The sequence below is a fragment of the Trachemys scripta genome, chromosome 11 (assembly GCF_013100865.1).
Source record: "Trachemys scripta elegans isolate TJP31775 chromosome 11, CAS_Tse_1.0, whole genome shotgun sequence".
Lineage (NCBI taxonomy): Eukaryota > Metazoa > Chordata > Testudines > Emydidae > Trachemys > Trachemys scripta.
Window position 1 is genome coordinate 33,242,971 of NC_048308.1, and position 17,844 is coordinate 33,260,814.

The 17,844-nt window shown below is 41.5% G+C and overlaps 1 protein-coding gene across 1 annotated transcript in view; it reads right to left on the reverse strand.

Annotated features, from left to right (window-relative positions):
• Positions 1–16,374, reverse strand: part of GRB14 (growth factor receptor bound protein 14) — a 93,894-nt gene extending 77,520 nt beyond the window's left edge. The window contains exons 1-2 of the mRNA XM_034786366.1: positions 16,152–16,374; positions 13,739–13,871 (exon numbers count right to left, since the gene is read on the reverse strand). Of these exons, the coding sequence (XP_034642257.1) occupies positions 13,739–13,871; positions 16,152–16,327 (309 nt within the window). The 5' untranslated portion in view covers positions 16,328–16,374. The remainder of the gene's footprint in view (positions 1–13,738; positions 13,872–16,151) is intronic.
• Between the last annotated feature and the right edge of the window lie 1,470 nt (positions 16,375–17,844).

Here is a 17,844-nt window from a genome sequence, read left to right on the forward strand (position 1 = left end):
CCCATGCAAGCCTGCAATTGAAGAACACACTCCTCAGTATCTTGTGATAAGAGCTTTAGACATAACTAAGGTCTGGTCTACACAGGGAATTTAAAATCAGCAGAGGTACATCCACACCCGAGAGAGGAGAGCTATACCAACTTAACGCTCTCCCCCTCTCCCCCCATGTAGACAGTGCTAGGTCAATGGAAGAAATCTTCCATCAATCTTGACACTGCCTCTTGGAGAGGTGGATTAACTACAACAAGGGTTCTCAAACTGGGGGTCGGGATCCCTTAGGGAGTCGTGAGGTTATTACAGCGGGGGTCATGAGCTGACAGCCTCCACACCAAACCCTGCTTTGCCTCCAGCATTTATAATGGTGTTAAATATATTAAAAAGTGTTTTTAATGTATAAGGGGGGGGTCGCACTCAGAGGCTTGCTGTGTGAAAGGGGTCATCAGTACAAAAGTCTGAGAACCACTGAACTACAGTAATGGAAAAACCCCTCCCATCGCTGTAGTGAGTGTCTACACTTAAAATGCTGCAGCTGCACCACTGTAGCTCTTCATTGTAGACACTCACTAAGAGAAACAACTAGAAACACTGAATATGCTCAGTGATCCAATGTAATCTCTTAAAGCCCAATCATCTAGGATAATTGGGCTGGAGATTCTACCAGCTCCTTATAGCAGAACCCTGCTTTATGTGGCTTTTTCTGGACCGAGGGTGCTCTCCTGAGGATAGTGGTTTCTCCAAACTAGATTGCTCCTCTATTTCCTAAAGGATGTCAACTCTTGCTTCTTGACACACACACACACACACACACACACACACACAATCAATAAGAAAAAGTTCCCCCAAATCTAGGTGCTTGAAGAAACTTTCCCCAGATGGAATTTACCTAATTTCCTCTCTGCAGCAAGGACATACATATGGGGAGCCTATCTTGCCTAAGGAAGGTCAGATAATTAACCCTGTCACCTCCCTAATAAGTCTACACTACAAAATGATGTTGACCTAACTTATGTTGGCATACAGCCACTGCAGTTAAGTCACTTGGGTGCAGGCACAAGTGTATTGATTGTTTTGTCAGCATGGAGCATTGTGGGATGGCTCTTGAATGCTAGTAACAGGTGACATAAGCAATGGAGCATCTACACTGATGCTGCATTGACCTAACTACATTGACTGTGACTCTACAGTACTCAAGGAGGTGGTGTTACTAAATTGGCATAGAGAGGCACTTATGTCAGCAGGAGCTAAATTTAAGTGAAGACACTTCCACAGCTAGGTCGAGACAAGGCAGCTTATGTCAACCTAATCATGTAGTATAGACCAGGCTTAAGCCTGAAATGTCATAGTAGAAAGTTGAAGTCCTGGAGCTCTGAAACCCAATATGCTGTATCAATCTTTGACCCTGCAGGGGAAAAAAAAGTGTGCATCAAATTAATAATTATTTGTAGTCATTGTAGCAGCAGCAGCAGCATTTCAGGAATGCCTAGAAGTAGCCATGGACCAGGACCCCATTGTGCTAGGCGCTGTACAAACACTGTACAGAAAGCTGGTCCCCCTCCCCCAAACCCCTTACACTAAGTAACTGATAGATGGCCAAACGCGCTACCATAAAACTGTAATCTTAGTGGCCATAGAGTTTAAGTAATTTTTCCCCATTTTTTTTAAACACAGAAAGCAGGCTTTCCTTACCATCTGGGTTCTCCTGTCTCAAAGTTTTTAGTGCTGAGGGAAGTGGACAAGCTGAGGAACAAAAAGACAATGAGATAAGTAGCAAAGTGTCAGTTTCCCATGGGCTACATGAGTGAAAGCCAGTCTCTTGTCCAGATGAACTGTTCTCATTGGGAAGCTGGAAATAATCTTAAATGCACTGACATGCATAAACTTAGTTATGTAGGTGACAACTAGGATTAGAAATGTCTTGCATTCTAATAGCCTTCAAATGACAGTGCTGTTTAGAATGGTCAAGTGTCATCACAGATATCCCTGAATAGTGTATAACTGGAAAGTAAATACGTGCACACGGCAAAGCAATTTTCATTAACAGCTACTTAAAATTACTTGATATATCATCATCAAGTGTTAAGGTCACTGACCAGGTTGAGCTGTTGGTATCTGCTTGGCAGTATGTTCTGTTTATTTAAATATAAATTCTTCCTGTTGCAGCTATATTTTTATTTTGTGAGTGTTTCTCCCTGAATTCAGGTCACTTTCTCTTTTCAGAGACCTCTGAATACACATCTCCACAATTTAATGGTTTCCTATTTTTAGTTTGGATAGAAATATAATAAAATTAAATTACATACATACACACCCTTAAGAGCTTTCCAACCATTTAAAATGCAACAGTCCAAAGATCCACTGGGATCACATCATTCTTCTGCAACAAAAAAGCTGCACAGTAACTAAGAATAGAAACCATGTTGAATTTGATTTACAATGATGTAAAAAATTTAAAAAGCCAAAAAGGCACAAGGTTGAGACAGAGTCATAATAAAAAGTTTTGATCCCAAAACATCTTAGTTTCTCGGAAATTCACACAATACAACTTATGGAGAAAGCTACCAACCAGTTAAGATCTCATCCCGTAGTGAAGAGTGTCTAAGCTGTCCACTTTACAAACTTACAGTATATGAGGTAATGTAGAAGTTTATACAAAATTGTTATTAGGTCAAAAAGCCACCACCGCCTCTCAATCACCTATGATGACCAAGTTAGTTTACAAATATATAGTACAATGCCCTGATCCTACAGCTGGATCTGTGCAAGCAGAACATTGCACCTGCATGGAACACTTCTGAAGTCAGTGGGACTTTGCACAGGGAGCAAAGGTTTGCTCTCATGGTTTGAGACTGAGGCCCAGATAATGCAGGCATACTCTTAGCAAAATAATAAAGATGTCCATATGTCTAAAACATATAAACCTGATGAGATCATTGCAACCCTGGTTCTTCTTCCTTATTTGGTTGGTTATCCTTACTTGGCACGTCTAACATTCTAGCTCTTTGTGGGGAAAGTTGGTTGAGATTTTGAAATCAGTAAAAAGGTAATGAATGACACATCTTCCATTAACTTAAATGGAAGGTATATGGCACTAGGTTTCCAGTATAGCAGTAATGCTTTCTCAGCATCCAGAACTGAAAGCCACCCTCCTGCCTTAGCAAAGGAGAGATATGCTGATGCCATAATGTGTGGCAGCTCCCTGCCATCCCAGTCTGTTATCGAGCCAAACAAACTCTTTAGGGCTCTGCCACTCCTAACTTTGCCTTGCAGGATAACTCTTGGTGTACTTCAGTTCCCAAACTCTCCAGAAGGATCGCCCTGCAGCATCCAGCCTGTCACTGGATGCCCACAGAAATACAGATCTGCTGTCTCCAAAGAGACAGAATATACACCAGCCTGTATATCTCACTTAAATATAACAGCACGGAGATGAATTATAACACCACAAGAATAAGTTTATTTCTAAAGAACAGAGATTTACGTGATACTAAGCTGAGATAATAGAAACAGAAATGGTTGCAAATAGAAACAAATATATCATGTTTCTAGGAGACTACATATAACCTTAGCAGGCTCCAAGTTTTGGCTAAAGCAGTTTTCTCATCTATCCTTGCACCACCAACCCACTTAGCTGGGAATCCACTGTTCATAGATGCCAAGAGCACTGAGCCAAAGCAAGATAGTACCAGTGGAATGGGAGGACAATAAGTAGGCTTCCCAAGACTGCAGTGTGGAAGCAAATATGGTGAGTCCATGAATGTCCTTCCCAGAAGGCAAGTCAATGAAGCTTCAAAGAGAAGGGAGGATTCTAAGGAAGCACTTATCAAAAGGCGCTGTAGAATGTGTTGCCTTGGGGGGTATGTAAAAAGATAAGGGGGAGATCTCCAGACACCTCAGAGTGGTGGGAAGAAATGTCTATGTCTTGCAAGCTGGCCTTTCTGGAGATATAGATGAAGATGACACTTCTTTCTATGTGCGTCTGCATCTAGAGGCTAAGGTGGAAAAGGAAATCAATCCAAGGGGGGGGGGGAAACAAACCAACCAACCAAAAACATATAGACACACCTTGTCAGTTTCTCCTAGGAAAAAAAGGGTCTACAGTAGGGCTGGTCAGAAGTTTTCCATCAATACAGTTTTGACAAACAAAAAATCATCATAAAACAAAAATATTTCAATTTGTATATGCCCCCACAGTGCATCATATCCCTGTTCTCCTATATGGGCCAGGCTACCCGAACAGACTTTGTATCCCATGATGCACCACATGCCCTTACCAAGAGGCAAGGCTGTGGTGTATCATAAGTCTGGCCTATAGAGGAGAATGTGCACATGAGACACCTGAACTACAACTCCCATGAGGGCATTTCTGAACCAAGTTATTTTTGGTTCCAGAGATTAGAAGCAACAGGCTCATCTCTGCTGCCCCAACCTGGCTGGAAAGGGAAGGACAGGTCCCCACTGTATTGTAGAAGAGGGAAATCAATTCCAAGTTCCCTTCATCAGCAGCACACCTTGTGAGGATGAGAAACAAATCTGGGCTTTGAGGGCTGGGACAGAGACTGCATTTAGCGTACAGACACTGAAGTCAGGAGCCTATGAAAATAAAGACAAGACATTCTCTACACACTAGGAGTTAATCCGTTCGAAAGGTAAATTCAAGAGTAGCTGGTAAGCAGCTCTCAGACAGGCTGTGCAACGAAGAAGCCAGAGCTGATGCTTTGTCCCTGCAAGAAGGGGCTGATTCTGAGCAAATTTCAAATCAGATCCATGAAGCTCAGACTCTCCCATCTGATTCCCCATAGAATGCTCTCTTGACAGTCTCCATTTATCTGTCAGTTGACTGGGAAGTCTCTGCAGCCAAGGAATTTTCCTCACTGCCCTTCCTCTCTCTCTCTCTCTCCTTTTCACCAATCTTAAACCCCTTATTCTTCTGTTACTAGACTCCTTTCCCCTGCCTCCTTTTCTTCTCTCTGGAAGAGAAAGAGGGAGGCTAGGGAAAAGAGAGAGAGAACTAACAACTGAGGCAGGAGGCTACATGCCATGTTACAAGGAGATAAAGTGAACTGGAAAGGAAGTAGACTGGCAATCAAACTAGCTTCCATTGACATTTTTTTTTCCTCCTTGCTTTCAGGACTGGATTAATTCATAGGTACTATAGCATGGAGAAAATGGTCCTAGTTCTCATGTGATTATCTATTAGATTTCATTTAAACAAAAGATTCTAGCCCTCATGATTGCAACAGGAACCAACTGGAAACAGGAACCAAATGTAACCTTTGCATGGTGTGCCTGGGACAGTATGAGACAATAGCTCAGAGACGTGAACTACACCATGTATATCAGTAGGATATTAACTCCAAGACCAACTGCTCTGGGAGATCCTGCCAGCACCTTTTTATACAATAGAAAAGTCAGAGTGGTTGACTCTCTGGGACAGGGGAAAAGTATGTTTATAAAAACTGCAGATTACACCAAACTGGGAGGGGTTGCAAGCACTTTGGAAGACAGTATTCAAATTCAAAATGACCTTGACAAATTGATCTGAATTCAACAAGATTAAATTCAATAAAAGCCACATACAAAGTACTTCACTTAGGAAGGAAATAAATCATGGGTAAAGCAAAATGGTCAAAAAACAGTTTAGTGTCCCCTGGGTCATTTTCAGTCTGTGCATTATGCTTTTCCAGGATAATGGGTAAACATCCTCTCCATAAAAAGACAAAAAGCAGGGGAATGTAATAGGCACAAAGTACTCACGCAAATACATCCCAATATCAAGGATGGTACAAAAACATTCCGACGGATAACAGGAACACACTGACCCCTCCTAAAAGATAAGGTCAGGATAACAGTCTGCAATAAAATGTTTTAACCAAACCAACATGTACAAGGTGAGGGGTAGTAAATAGCCATTGACGGGGACAGTACGTAACTTGTTTGTATCGGGGTATAAAAATGTAGCTCAGAGGGAGTGTCTTTGTCTAGCCTAGGGAGGAATGGAAAGTCCAACAGTTCACTGAGCTGGTCCACTGTTACAGGCATCCATGTATTAGTGGTCCAGCAGAGTCTGCGGCATACTAGTACCATGCTTTGTTGACAAACCTGGGTGGGTGCCTTCATCCCTTAACGAATCTTGAGGTCTGCCATGCCAGCTGTCTGCACACGGCTCGGGCAGCAGAGAGGGAACAAACACATGCGGCCAAATATCTATCAGCATCAATTGATGCATCAGCTAAATCAGACAATAGATTGGAAACATCTTAACACACACCTTTCCAATTATCAAAGAATGGAAATGGAAATGTAGAGAATACATAGCAGCTTATTAGGCCTAGTCTACACACAAAAGTTGTACTGTTTTAGCTACACAGATATAGTTAAAGTGGCATAATTCCCCTAGTGTCAACAGTTTACCAGTATAAAAGTGTGGTTATAACAGTATATCTTGGTGTACAGAAAGGGAAAAACTATGCCAATATAAGGCACCTTTATACCAGTAGAGTTGCATCCATACTAAAGGCTGTACTGATATACCTATTTTAGTTTTTCACAAACACACACACACACACACACACCCCAGCCAAACCTGTTATACTAATACAAAAATCTGTATGTAGAACAAGACTTTGGGCTGGTCCACACTTAGTCCGGACTTCGGACTAAGGTATGCAAATTCAGCTACGTTAATAACGTAGCTGAATTCGAAGTACCTTACTCCGGACTTACCGCGGTCCAGACGCGGCCGGAAGTCTCCCCCCGTCGACGCCGCGTACTCCTCTCGGCGAGCTGGAGTACCGGCGCCGATTGTGAGCACTTCCGGGATCGATCCGGGATCGATTTATCGCGTCTTAACCAGACGCGATAAATCGATCCCAGAACATCGATGGCGTGCCTCCGGACCAGCCGGTAAGTGAAGACTAGGCCTTTGTTTAGCAGACTACTTTTTCAGGTTAGCTGAAACAAGGCATTTATCCTTAAGTTTCTCCCTACTTACCACCAAAACTTTTTGCTGTCATTGTTTTGTAGTTTTCATTCATTTTTTGCTAAAATATATATATATATAAAATCCTCATTAATGCATTCAATTCCCCGCTATACTCACAACCTTAAAAAAAAATCTTAACATAATATAACAAAATTTGAAGGAAATGAAACTTTAAGGTTCATGAGTCCTAAAAGCATTTATATCTTGCGCAAAAATGAATCTAAAAATAAGAGTTCATAGGCCTACATGACTCCTAATATTCACAAGTACAACCACCACCACTTGAATGGTTCATGAATTTCCAGTTAAGTGGGAGCACAGGTGTCTCCCCTTTCTATTTCAGTTAATCAACCCTAAGCCTGAGGGAGTTTTCAAGTCAAGAGATAATGTTTGTTTTTATCAAGTTTTGTCACTGGGACTTAGCAAATTTGTCAGATATTTAGTAATGCACAATTACTAACAGCTCTATTTGTAACTGTGAAAAATGAGGTTTCAAATGGAAATGCTGAAAAACTTTGAACTATAGCAGCAGTAAAGGAGAAGGGTTATGAGAGTGTCAAATGCTTAATGTTAATTTTAACTTTTGATTAGTAAATATTTAAAGAAAGGTCATGTTCTATGCCATGAAGTTCTTCTTTGTTATGAAATTTTAAACAAAGTTACTAATCCAAGGCAGGAAATTCTGAAAGGAAGCAAACAATCAGACTCGAACTTAAAATGTGTATCAAAGGTTCTCTTATAGCACTGTTTTTCTAAAATGAAAATTGTGGAATTATTTAAAGTATTTGGTCTCAATGATAAAAATATCCATTTGTTGAGGACACCAAGAAAGAGAAATACACAAAGATAACATTTCAAGGAATAAACTGTTCTTCACCTTGAGATTCACTGTAGTTTTATTTTGACACTTCAAATTGGATTCAAGGAAACGCAAAGCACTAATTACCTTGAATGACTTTTGTGGTAAAATAGTTTTTGCCTTATCCTTGAGCAAAGCAAGAATTGTCACTCCAGGGCAAATTACCCTTGTTTTGTCATCACAGACCACTGAAAACTGAAACTTAAACTGACTCTAGGCTTTAGTAATTTCAATAACCCTTTAAATACTTGTCTTTATTTAAAATGAATGGGGGGAAATGAAAAAGTATATTAAAGAATATAAAAAGAGATGGTTTTTCTGATCATTAGCAGATTACCCAAACATCCATTTTTCTGTTGGATTCTGTTTGATATAAATTACAGAATAAAGAACTGACCATTCATAAATTTAATGGTCACACTTTAAAGCACAAAACAAAGATCAGAGCTATGATCTATTTTCCTCTTTAAATTAAGAAACAAGGAATGTAAAAATATAGGTAGTATAGCATGCATAGAATCCAATAAAATATACCAAAGATAGAAATGGCAAATCCCATTTCTGATCATACCATAGATTCAACTCTTATATACTTCTTCTGACAATAACAAATGGTTGACTCTTAAGAGAAAGGCAAAATTCCCTACCAACACACTTAGCCAATTCTGCAAAGCTGTACTTTAGGGCTAAATTTTCTTCCTGATCCCTGCAGAGGAACATATTATGCCCTGAAGCAAGATATTTGATTACTCTTTGCTGAGCATGCATATATACACATGAGTTATTTATGGCCAAAACTATCCAGTCATCTTATATTACATCTACAGTATTTGACTGATTTCCTACAGAAGTGAATTCCACAGACTGATTACATATGTACTGTTACTGTATGAAGTGTTTCCTTTTATTTGTTCTAAATTTGACAGACACCGATTTTGTCTCTGTTCTTGTATTACTCATGCACTAAGGAAAGAGAATAAGAGAAAGCAGGGAACAGATTGGTTTTCTCTAAGCAGAGCAATACAACTCAGCTTTTTGTATTCTCAGACCAAGGCCTGATCTTGCAATCAACCCCACCCAGGTGCAATCCCACACCCACATAGCTCCTTGCTGAAATCAAGTCTTACAAATACCTAAAATAGATGGATCAGTATTAGTTAAAGAAGGACCAGTGTGCCTCAAAGTGTACAGCTCCCAAGACTTGTGACCCTACTGGCCCTATAGTACACAGACTTTTTTTATTTGTTTTATTAAACCAAAGCTACACAAGAGTTTTATCTGTTCAAATTTTAAGAGTGTTAAGTTTCTTCAGCAAAAGCTATTCTGTTTATATGGTGTTGGTTCATTAGAATATCCATGAATTATAATATTAGAATATCCAAAAATTATAACATTCAAAAACCAGTCGGAGAACACTTCAACCTCCCTGGTCACTCAATTACCGACCTATAAGTCGCAATTCAACAACAAAATCAAAAACAGACTCCAATGAGAAACTTCAGAACTGGAATTAATTTGCAAACTGGACACCATTAAATTAGGTTTGAATAAAGACTGGGAGTGGATGGGTCATTACACAAAGTAAAAATTATTTCCCCATGCTATTTTCCCCTACCGTTACTCACACCTTCTTGTCAACTGTTTGTAGTGATCATCAGGATGGCCGATTTCAAAAGTTTTTTTTCTCCAGCTCATAATAGCTCATCTAAATTGATTAGTCTCATTAGAGTTGGTACGGCAATGCCTAGTTTTTTCATGTTCTCTGTGTAAACATATCTTCCTACTGTATTTTCCACTGCATGCATCTGACAAAGTGGGCTTTAGCCCACGAAAGTTTATGCCCAGATAAATTTGTTAGTCTCTAAGGTGCCACACGTACTCCTTGTTCTTTTTACTGATACAGACTAACACGGCTACCACTCTGAAACATGTTTCAACAGTAAGTTTCAGGCACCTGTGGTACAAAATTCTGTTCTAATAAATGTTGCCATAATATCAGAATTGCAGTCAATGATGACATAATGCAAAACTTCCCCAAACTGTATGAGGAAATGGGAGACTGACAGCTGTGTTGATAGTGCAGAACTCAATAATGTTTAAACACAGATGTCCCACTTCCCAAGATTGTAGGCAATTGATCATTCTGCTATAAAACCAAGTTAGTAGCCCACATAAACTCAATTCCGGCAAGTCAGTCCCATTAAACAGGTGTCCTAGTCAGTCAGCATTCACTGTGGTGTGTTTGACAATGCTTTAAACAGAGACAAAAGGTCAACAGAAGAGTAAACTTCAGCTTGGGAAAGTAAAAGTTCACACTTAGTCAAAAATGAAGATTGCTTAAAAATATTAACACTAAGTGGCAACTCCATCTCTGGGTGTATCGTAAAGACTATGACGCATACTTGGCTGACAATGATACATTAGGCTTATGTAGAGACTAGTTTTGTAATTTTCCTTTACTTGTCTCTATTGGTTAAATTTATCAGGAAAATAAATTAAGGTGAGAAGGAAGCGTCTAATATGACAGTCTGCGAAAACATAGAGGTATGAAGGAGAAAACCCTTTAGCCATGAGCACTATATATAATAAAGTATTTGACAGTAACATAAATTACATTTTTCTTTTTAGAGAGATAATGAATTCCTTTATTGCAGGTGGCTTTGAGGTTTCCAGTAGACTATAACATTCACATACTTTAGCATAGTTATAATATAGTCAGAGTAGCATTTGTGTATGTATTAAATATACTGCAACTCTGTTACAAAGAAGGAGTAAAAATAAGTGGCTAAACTAACCACTGGGAATTGGGACTCACGAATTTTAGCAGAGAATCTGACACTTATTCTGTGAAACCTTTTGACAAGTACTTCAGCTCTCTGCACATCTGTTTACCCATGTGCAAGAAAGATATAATACTTTACTGTAAAAAAAAAAAAAAAGTATTCGAAGGTTTAAATCTGAATTGCAAAGCCAAACAGTAATGAGAGTCAATATTTGGTTAATAAGAATATTTCTGGACTTAAAGCATTTTTACTTTAACTGTAAGCTATAGGTTCATTGCAATTTACATCGGTAAAGTGCTGGCATTCTCAGCAGACAGATATTATGGGTTTGATCAAATGCCCAGTGAAAGCAATAGAAAAGACCCCTTTGACTTTACTGAGCATTGGATCAGGCCCTGTATAATACAGTTATTTTAACTCCATCTTTGAAGAAGTCCCAAGATTTTTAATCCACCGATTCTGCTTTTACCACACACCCAATATTTTTCTCCTTAAATGGGAGACAAAAAGATAGTACAAAGAGTAGGAATGGGACCGAAAAGATTTGAGTCCCAGGGCAAGAGCCTTTAACTAGACTGTAATAAAAGCAGTAAAGATATGAAACTTACATTTATACTCATACACCGGAATGGGCAAACTACAGACCAGGGGCTGCATCCAGCTCTTCAGATGTTTTAATCTGGCCTTCGAGCTCCCAACGGGAAGTGAGGTCCCGGGCTTGCCTTGCTCTGCACGTGCCGCGGCTCCACGCAGCTCCGGGAAGCAGCGGCATGTTCCCTCTCTAGCTCCTATGTGTAGGGGCAGCCAGATGGCTCCGCGCACTGCCCTGCCCGAAGCGCTGCCCCCAATGCCGCCCTGCAGCTCCCATTGGCCGGGAACCATGAGCATTCATGGCCCACCATACAATTTCCATACCCAGATGTGGCCCTTGGGCCAAAAAGTTTGCCCACCCGTCATACACCAACCTCAGGATTGAGTTAACTAATGAAGACCAATATTTTTCAACTGGATAGGCTACAACATCATGCACTTGGGCTCTTGCATGTTAAAACAGGACTTGAAAAATCCTTGAGTGGAGGCAGAGACAGGTCTAAGCCATCAATAGGATTGCCTACTTTAAAAAAAAGTCTCTAGCCCTTATGATGGCGAAGAATTTTCCAAACATGTATTCTGTCTGCCTCTTCTGCTGTTTAGAGCTTCCCCAGGCATTAAAATTACAAGTGTGCACTCAGTTTTACTGTTGGCATTCAAAATCCTGTGGGCAGTTGTGAAACTGACAAGAATTATGTCAATTTTACTCCGTTATTGCAAAACAGAGCAATAATAGTATAAGCAAACATCACTGCTATTCCTAGGTGAAGATGAGAAGGACCCCAAACAGAATTAGGTGAGGAAGGATAAAGTAGTGGTGATCTCTACCTCCAGTCCCCCACCGCATACCCCTAACCTTCAGAGCAGGAGACTGCAAAAAAGTTAAAGTAATGGACACTCTTGCACAACTTGTCATGGGGAAAAGGAGGTTGAGAGAAAAACAAAGCTCTTTAAGCCACAAGCAAGAAGTTGTCAGAGGCCAATATTGAAAGATGGAGCCTCCGAAGAGGGACAGTGTCACCACCTAGAGGTCAGGAATTGGCATCTCACCAAAGTGCTACCCTTGCATTTTGCTGATAAACCCCTTGTACCTATCCTTTGCATCAGCCTCAAGACACATATTGCAAAGGAGCTTACTAAGACTGGGAAGAAGTTGAGACATAGCGACACAGCAGTTGGAACAGTGGGCCAGATTTTCTCCATGACAGGAGTTCTCATGTTAGGACAACCAGAGGGGCCTGAAAATGCCATCCAGATGGACTTCTTTCAGAACACAGTCCCCTGTAACGGGACAGGTTTAAAGGGTTTGGTAGGGATTATCAAAGAGATCCCCACCCCCTCAGATTTTTACACCTCACATACCCCCAGAGAACATTTTCCAGTAGAAGCTATGCTGCCACTGGCAGTCCCCATGCCATTGAACAGCAGCACCCATGGAGGGGGTCAACTCCAGATAAACGTTGCTGGTAGCCATGTTATCTTCCAACAGTTTCTTAGTGAAAATCTGAAGGTTGCGCAAGGAACAGTACTACAGTGAGTAGGTACTCACCAGTTCTACTTCCTCTTGCACTTGCCCTGCCTCTTAAGACACGTCACAGGAAAGATCCCACAGAGAACCAGAGAATGAGCGTGCAGAGACAATGCCCCGGAGGTAGCACCACTGGGAGTGTTCCACCCAGATAAAGTTTCTTCCACCCACAAAAACAAAAGAAACCGATGAATTGAGATGGACCAATTTTTGAGAGACAAACTGAAAGTTTGAACTGAAGAAAGCAGCAGTGTTCAATGCTGAAATGAAAGCTTAACTGCTCTTGCTCTCTAGTATCCATCCATGCTCAAGCATGTTATAAGTGAACATGGACTACAAAAGAATAGTTTCTGACAACTTATTTTTTTTCTCCACAGAAAAGATGACCCACTATTGGAGTGCAAATCCTACCTGAACTCTTGAAAGCTGTGATAATGCTTCCTCTGACTCGCATTTAAGAGACTCACTTAATAAATATTGTATATGTATATCACAGAATACGGACATAAACCTGCTATCCACCTAGCATGGTGAAAAGCTTGGTATCCGAGCTCTTTAATTATCAATATGTTTTGTTTTTACAGCTATACTAACAACATTAGACTCTTTAGATAAAAAGCTGTTCAGTTACTGTGGACACTCAGCTGCTATGGTCTAATTATAATGATGGGCAAGGTATAAATTTAATTTTTAATTTAAGGATGACAAAGCATAACCTGCTTGCGATTTCTCTTTACTTGTCACAGATTAGTCAGTCACATCTCAATTATAAAAAATATTCAAGTCTCCTAGATGTATTGGTCTATGGATTCCAAAAAGTCATCATCACCACCATTAATAGTCTGTTTATGAGACTGTAGATCTTAATTTCTTGGGAATGTTTATTATTTAGAATTGGATCAGTTAAGTAGATAATTGTATATTTAATTGAAGGTTGGAACAACAACAACAAAAAAAACACAGTGTTTTGACAAAAAAACCAACATAAATCTTACCTGCTTTTTTCTTGAAGTTGCCTTGGGCAACAGGCTGGCTGACAAAACTGATGAAAATGGAGAGCAACATAGCTCAGGAAAAGGGTTTGGAATTGATGGGATTGCCAACACACCAAGCTCTTTCTTTTTGATCCTACATCAACAAAATATACAACATGGTTTAAATAAATACAGTATACATTAGGACATTAATATTAGGGGATTTGCCACATTAGTTATTGGTCACATTGCTAGCACTTTTTAAATCAAAAGTCTGTACTGATTAAAATGCACATGATTAATTTTGCACATTCAGGATTTCCTTACACCCTCCAAACTCTACCATCTCCCCCAGTGGTCACAGTGTTGCCAGTTTAATCATTTTCCAACCCTTCCCAGCCCCCGTAAATTTAACACCCCCTCTAATTTCAATTCCTGGGGTAGACTAAATTAAATTCCAGTAACAACCCATGGATGTAAAGTTAATTGCTAGTGTAAATCTTTACAGCACTAGGGCTTAAGTGTGTCCATTCTGTCTTCAGGTATTGCAAATATTTTCAGGCCCCTGATTCTCACGCATGTGCTTAACTTTACTATAACGAGTAGTTCTATCTGTTTAAAAGTTAAAGCACCTGCATGAGTTTTTGCAGGGTCAGGTCCCAAGGTGATTCATATCTTGGAATTTCACATAGGAAAAATATTCCTTTCTGCCTCTAACTGCCTAGGTGTTTGTCTTCTTTCCTTGATGACTCTTTAATTTGCTATAAGATTCAGTATAGTGTCATGTTTTTAAAATCTAAGTTTGTATGTATTTCAAATACCACCAGCCAGTACCTGTGAGCGTTTGAGCAGATTACCACTTCCATAATCATTTTGCAAGATCACTTATGCATTAATTTAAAAAATAAATAATTTTAACCAGTAAGACCTAAGCTTTTAGAATGCGGTGCACACTACATTACACAATTTTCTGACATGGAAAATATAAGTTAGCACATATTCTTCTAGGCAATAGAAATCAAAACACAATAAACCCTGATTTGATTTTGCAAGCATTCCTTCCCCCGCCCCCGATTTGTGGGAGTTGAAGACAGGGGTTAATATTTAACCTCTTCATTACTGTATTAGTGTCATTCTATGGGTCACTTGTTAATTGGTATGATAAAAATGTTTAGACTTTTCCACATCATTAAATCACCTTTGAGGCTGCTTTTGTTTCTTGGAGTATTTAGAAAACATTAGTTTACAGGGAATATACAGTGTTTAGCAGGAGTGGACAGTATTGTGCTCACAATGTTTTGAAGTGTCGGAGAAGTTAATGTAAACAAACTATTAGACACTTCATAAAAGCCTAACAGCTACCTTTCTTTTAATACAAGTTGAAATATCTTCCTTTTGAAACATGAGTTTAACAACTGGTGAAAGTACCTAGTACAAAAAAAATAACTTAAAGTGGTTATAACTCTTACAGAAGCTGCATTACTAGTAGATTTTCCTGGCAAATGGAGTTCTCTTATCTTACAAGCTGGTTCATTTCATTTTTAAAAAAAGTGTGGTGTATAATGTTGCCCAGAGCCTTGACAGATCAAGTTCTGAAACTACAAACAGCAATATTAATTATGTCCCAAAAAAGTCAGTGGCAGTTGATGGCTTATGTTTTTTTTTCTGATAAGATTCAATTTTAAAACCTTTAAAAAATAAAACGTGGGTTAAAGCTCTTAAGGAACAAATTAAAGAAGCGAAGACCTAAAACATTGCCACATAAACGATAACGGTCCCTATCCTGCAAAGACTTGTGCGTGTACTTAATTTTACTGCTGTAAGTAATTCCATTAATTTCAAAGAGACTACTCACAGTAGGAACGGTAAGTGTATACTTAAGCGTTTGCAGGAGTGGGGACTAACATTAACTGTTCAGAGCCAATAAAAAAAAAAGGGGGGGGTATTAATTGAAGAAAAAGATGCTTCTGCTACAGGACACCTCACATCTCTTTCCATTTCCAGCTACAGCTTCCTTATTTTGTCTTGGATGTGGCAAACCTTTGATGGTATTTTCCGAAAATTGTGCAAATAGTTTTTGTTCTGTTCCTGTACGACCTCACTAATGCTCAGACATCAGACCTTTGCGATGGCTTCCTCTGGTTGGTTTTGATCAGGGTGTGGTGCGAGCCACACACACCACCTCGGTGTAAGTAGCATCAGAACAAGATCGTCGCCTCGTGTAACCAACACACGTTCACCTCCGAGCCTTTTTTCGCTTGGGAGCCCGCCCGCAAGACACCTGTGAGGCTCTAGAGGGGAGACGGCGCGTGAAAGTGAATCTCTCTCTCTGTCAGATCCTGGGAACTTGGAGCCACCTGTAGCCACCCACGGTGCAGAGGGACAGCCGGCATCTGTCCTGCAGAGCCGCTGCCCCCCACCCTCTCAGCCTTACCTGTCTGGCCCGAGCCGGGGCCCCGCCTGGGGATGGGGCACAGCAGGGGGGATGAGAGGAGCCCGCTGGGCTAGCCAGGGGGAAGGAGCCAAGTCCCCGCTGCTCTCCTGGGAGGGACCCGGAGTCTCTGCAGCCCTCCCTGCGCTCCTTGGCAAATCTGGCAGCGGGGCAGCCATCGCGGCGGCGGCTCCTGCTCTAAGGTACCATCCTCTGGCTCAGCCCGAACGAGAGGCACCGGCAGCAGCTGATCAGGCAGGCAGGAGTGTGAGTGCTGGCGGGCCGGACTTGTAGGGTGGAGACTGCGGGGGGGAGCGCGAGCGCCGCCCGGGCTGCAGCAGCCCCCCAAGCCCCTTCCCCAGCACACGTGCGGAAGGAGGCCGAAGCGCCCTGCGCTGCCGCTGCTCCCGCGCTAGGGACCCCTGGGCGAGGCGGGCTCCCTAAACTCATTGCCCCCATCGAGGGCGAGCCCCGCCCGCCCTGGGACCCTGTCAGCTGGGCAGCAGCCGAGCCCGGGAGGCGCCTGGGGACAAGGGCGGGCTGGAGAGCCCGGGCTTCAGGCTCGCTCCACTCCAGAGCTGTGACCCGCCGGGCGGGCAGCGTCTTATTGGGGTCACTCTCCAGCCGCGCCCCGCTACAGCAACAGAGACATTAACCCTTAACGCACTGCGGGGAAGGGCAGTTTTGTTCCCTCCCGGCACGTGGTACACAGGCGGTTCCTTGTGAGAGTCGCTGGCTCCCTGGGACAGTTGGCAAGGCTTTGACTCCACCGCAGGTGAGGTCGCCAGGGGGCTAAGAGACTGACCTAGGCTCAGGAAGCCTTTGATTCAATTCCCACCTCTACCACGTACCTCCTATGGGACCTTGGGTACTTACTCTCTCCCTGGCCCCGTTCCCCTTCCGTAAAAAGAAAGGGAAAGTAAACTCCTGAGGCAGGGATTGTCTTTTACTATGTGTATATACAGCCCCAGCCCAATGGGGGTCCAGTCATCCTTGGGACTTGTGAGTACGAATACGCAGTTGCCCAGAGCCACAGTGGAGCTTAGATGCCTAAATCCCAGATTGAGGCACTACTCTGAGCCAAAAAGCCTCCACTCAGCTAACTAGATGTCTAAAATCACCAAGTGCTAACATTTCAGCTATAAAAGTTCCCTAGCCACCTACATTTCTGCCTCTGAACATGCATATGGCTTCCTCAGGCACGCAAGCAACTGCCTATGTCATGCCTTCACTCCAGCAGGAGCCTCAAACGATAGGTGTTGTCCCACTTTTCTTTTATGCAGGGTCTAATCGAATAACTCCACACCGGACTCACCCCGTAGTGGGGAGAAAGATATGATTCATAATCACTTTTAGCCCAGTGATTAGGGTATTAAACTAAGATATGAGCGATCCTGGTTCCGTTCCTTCTCTTGCCTGATGATGTGAAGGAATTTGAACAGGAGTTTCCCTCCTTTCAGGAGAGCACCCTAACCACAGAACTACCCCTATTCTACTGTCGCTGTCTTTCAATCGCTCCTGTTGAAACTAGTCTACTCTGTACAAATAATTCAATATGCATTGAGCTAGAAACACTACAAGTGACTTTATAGCCTAGTTTGTTAGGGCACCAACCTGAGAGGTGATTAACTCTTGTTCAAATCCCTTCTCATCAATCTCTTTGTGGATCTGGACCATTAGTAATACACATCTGAAA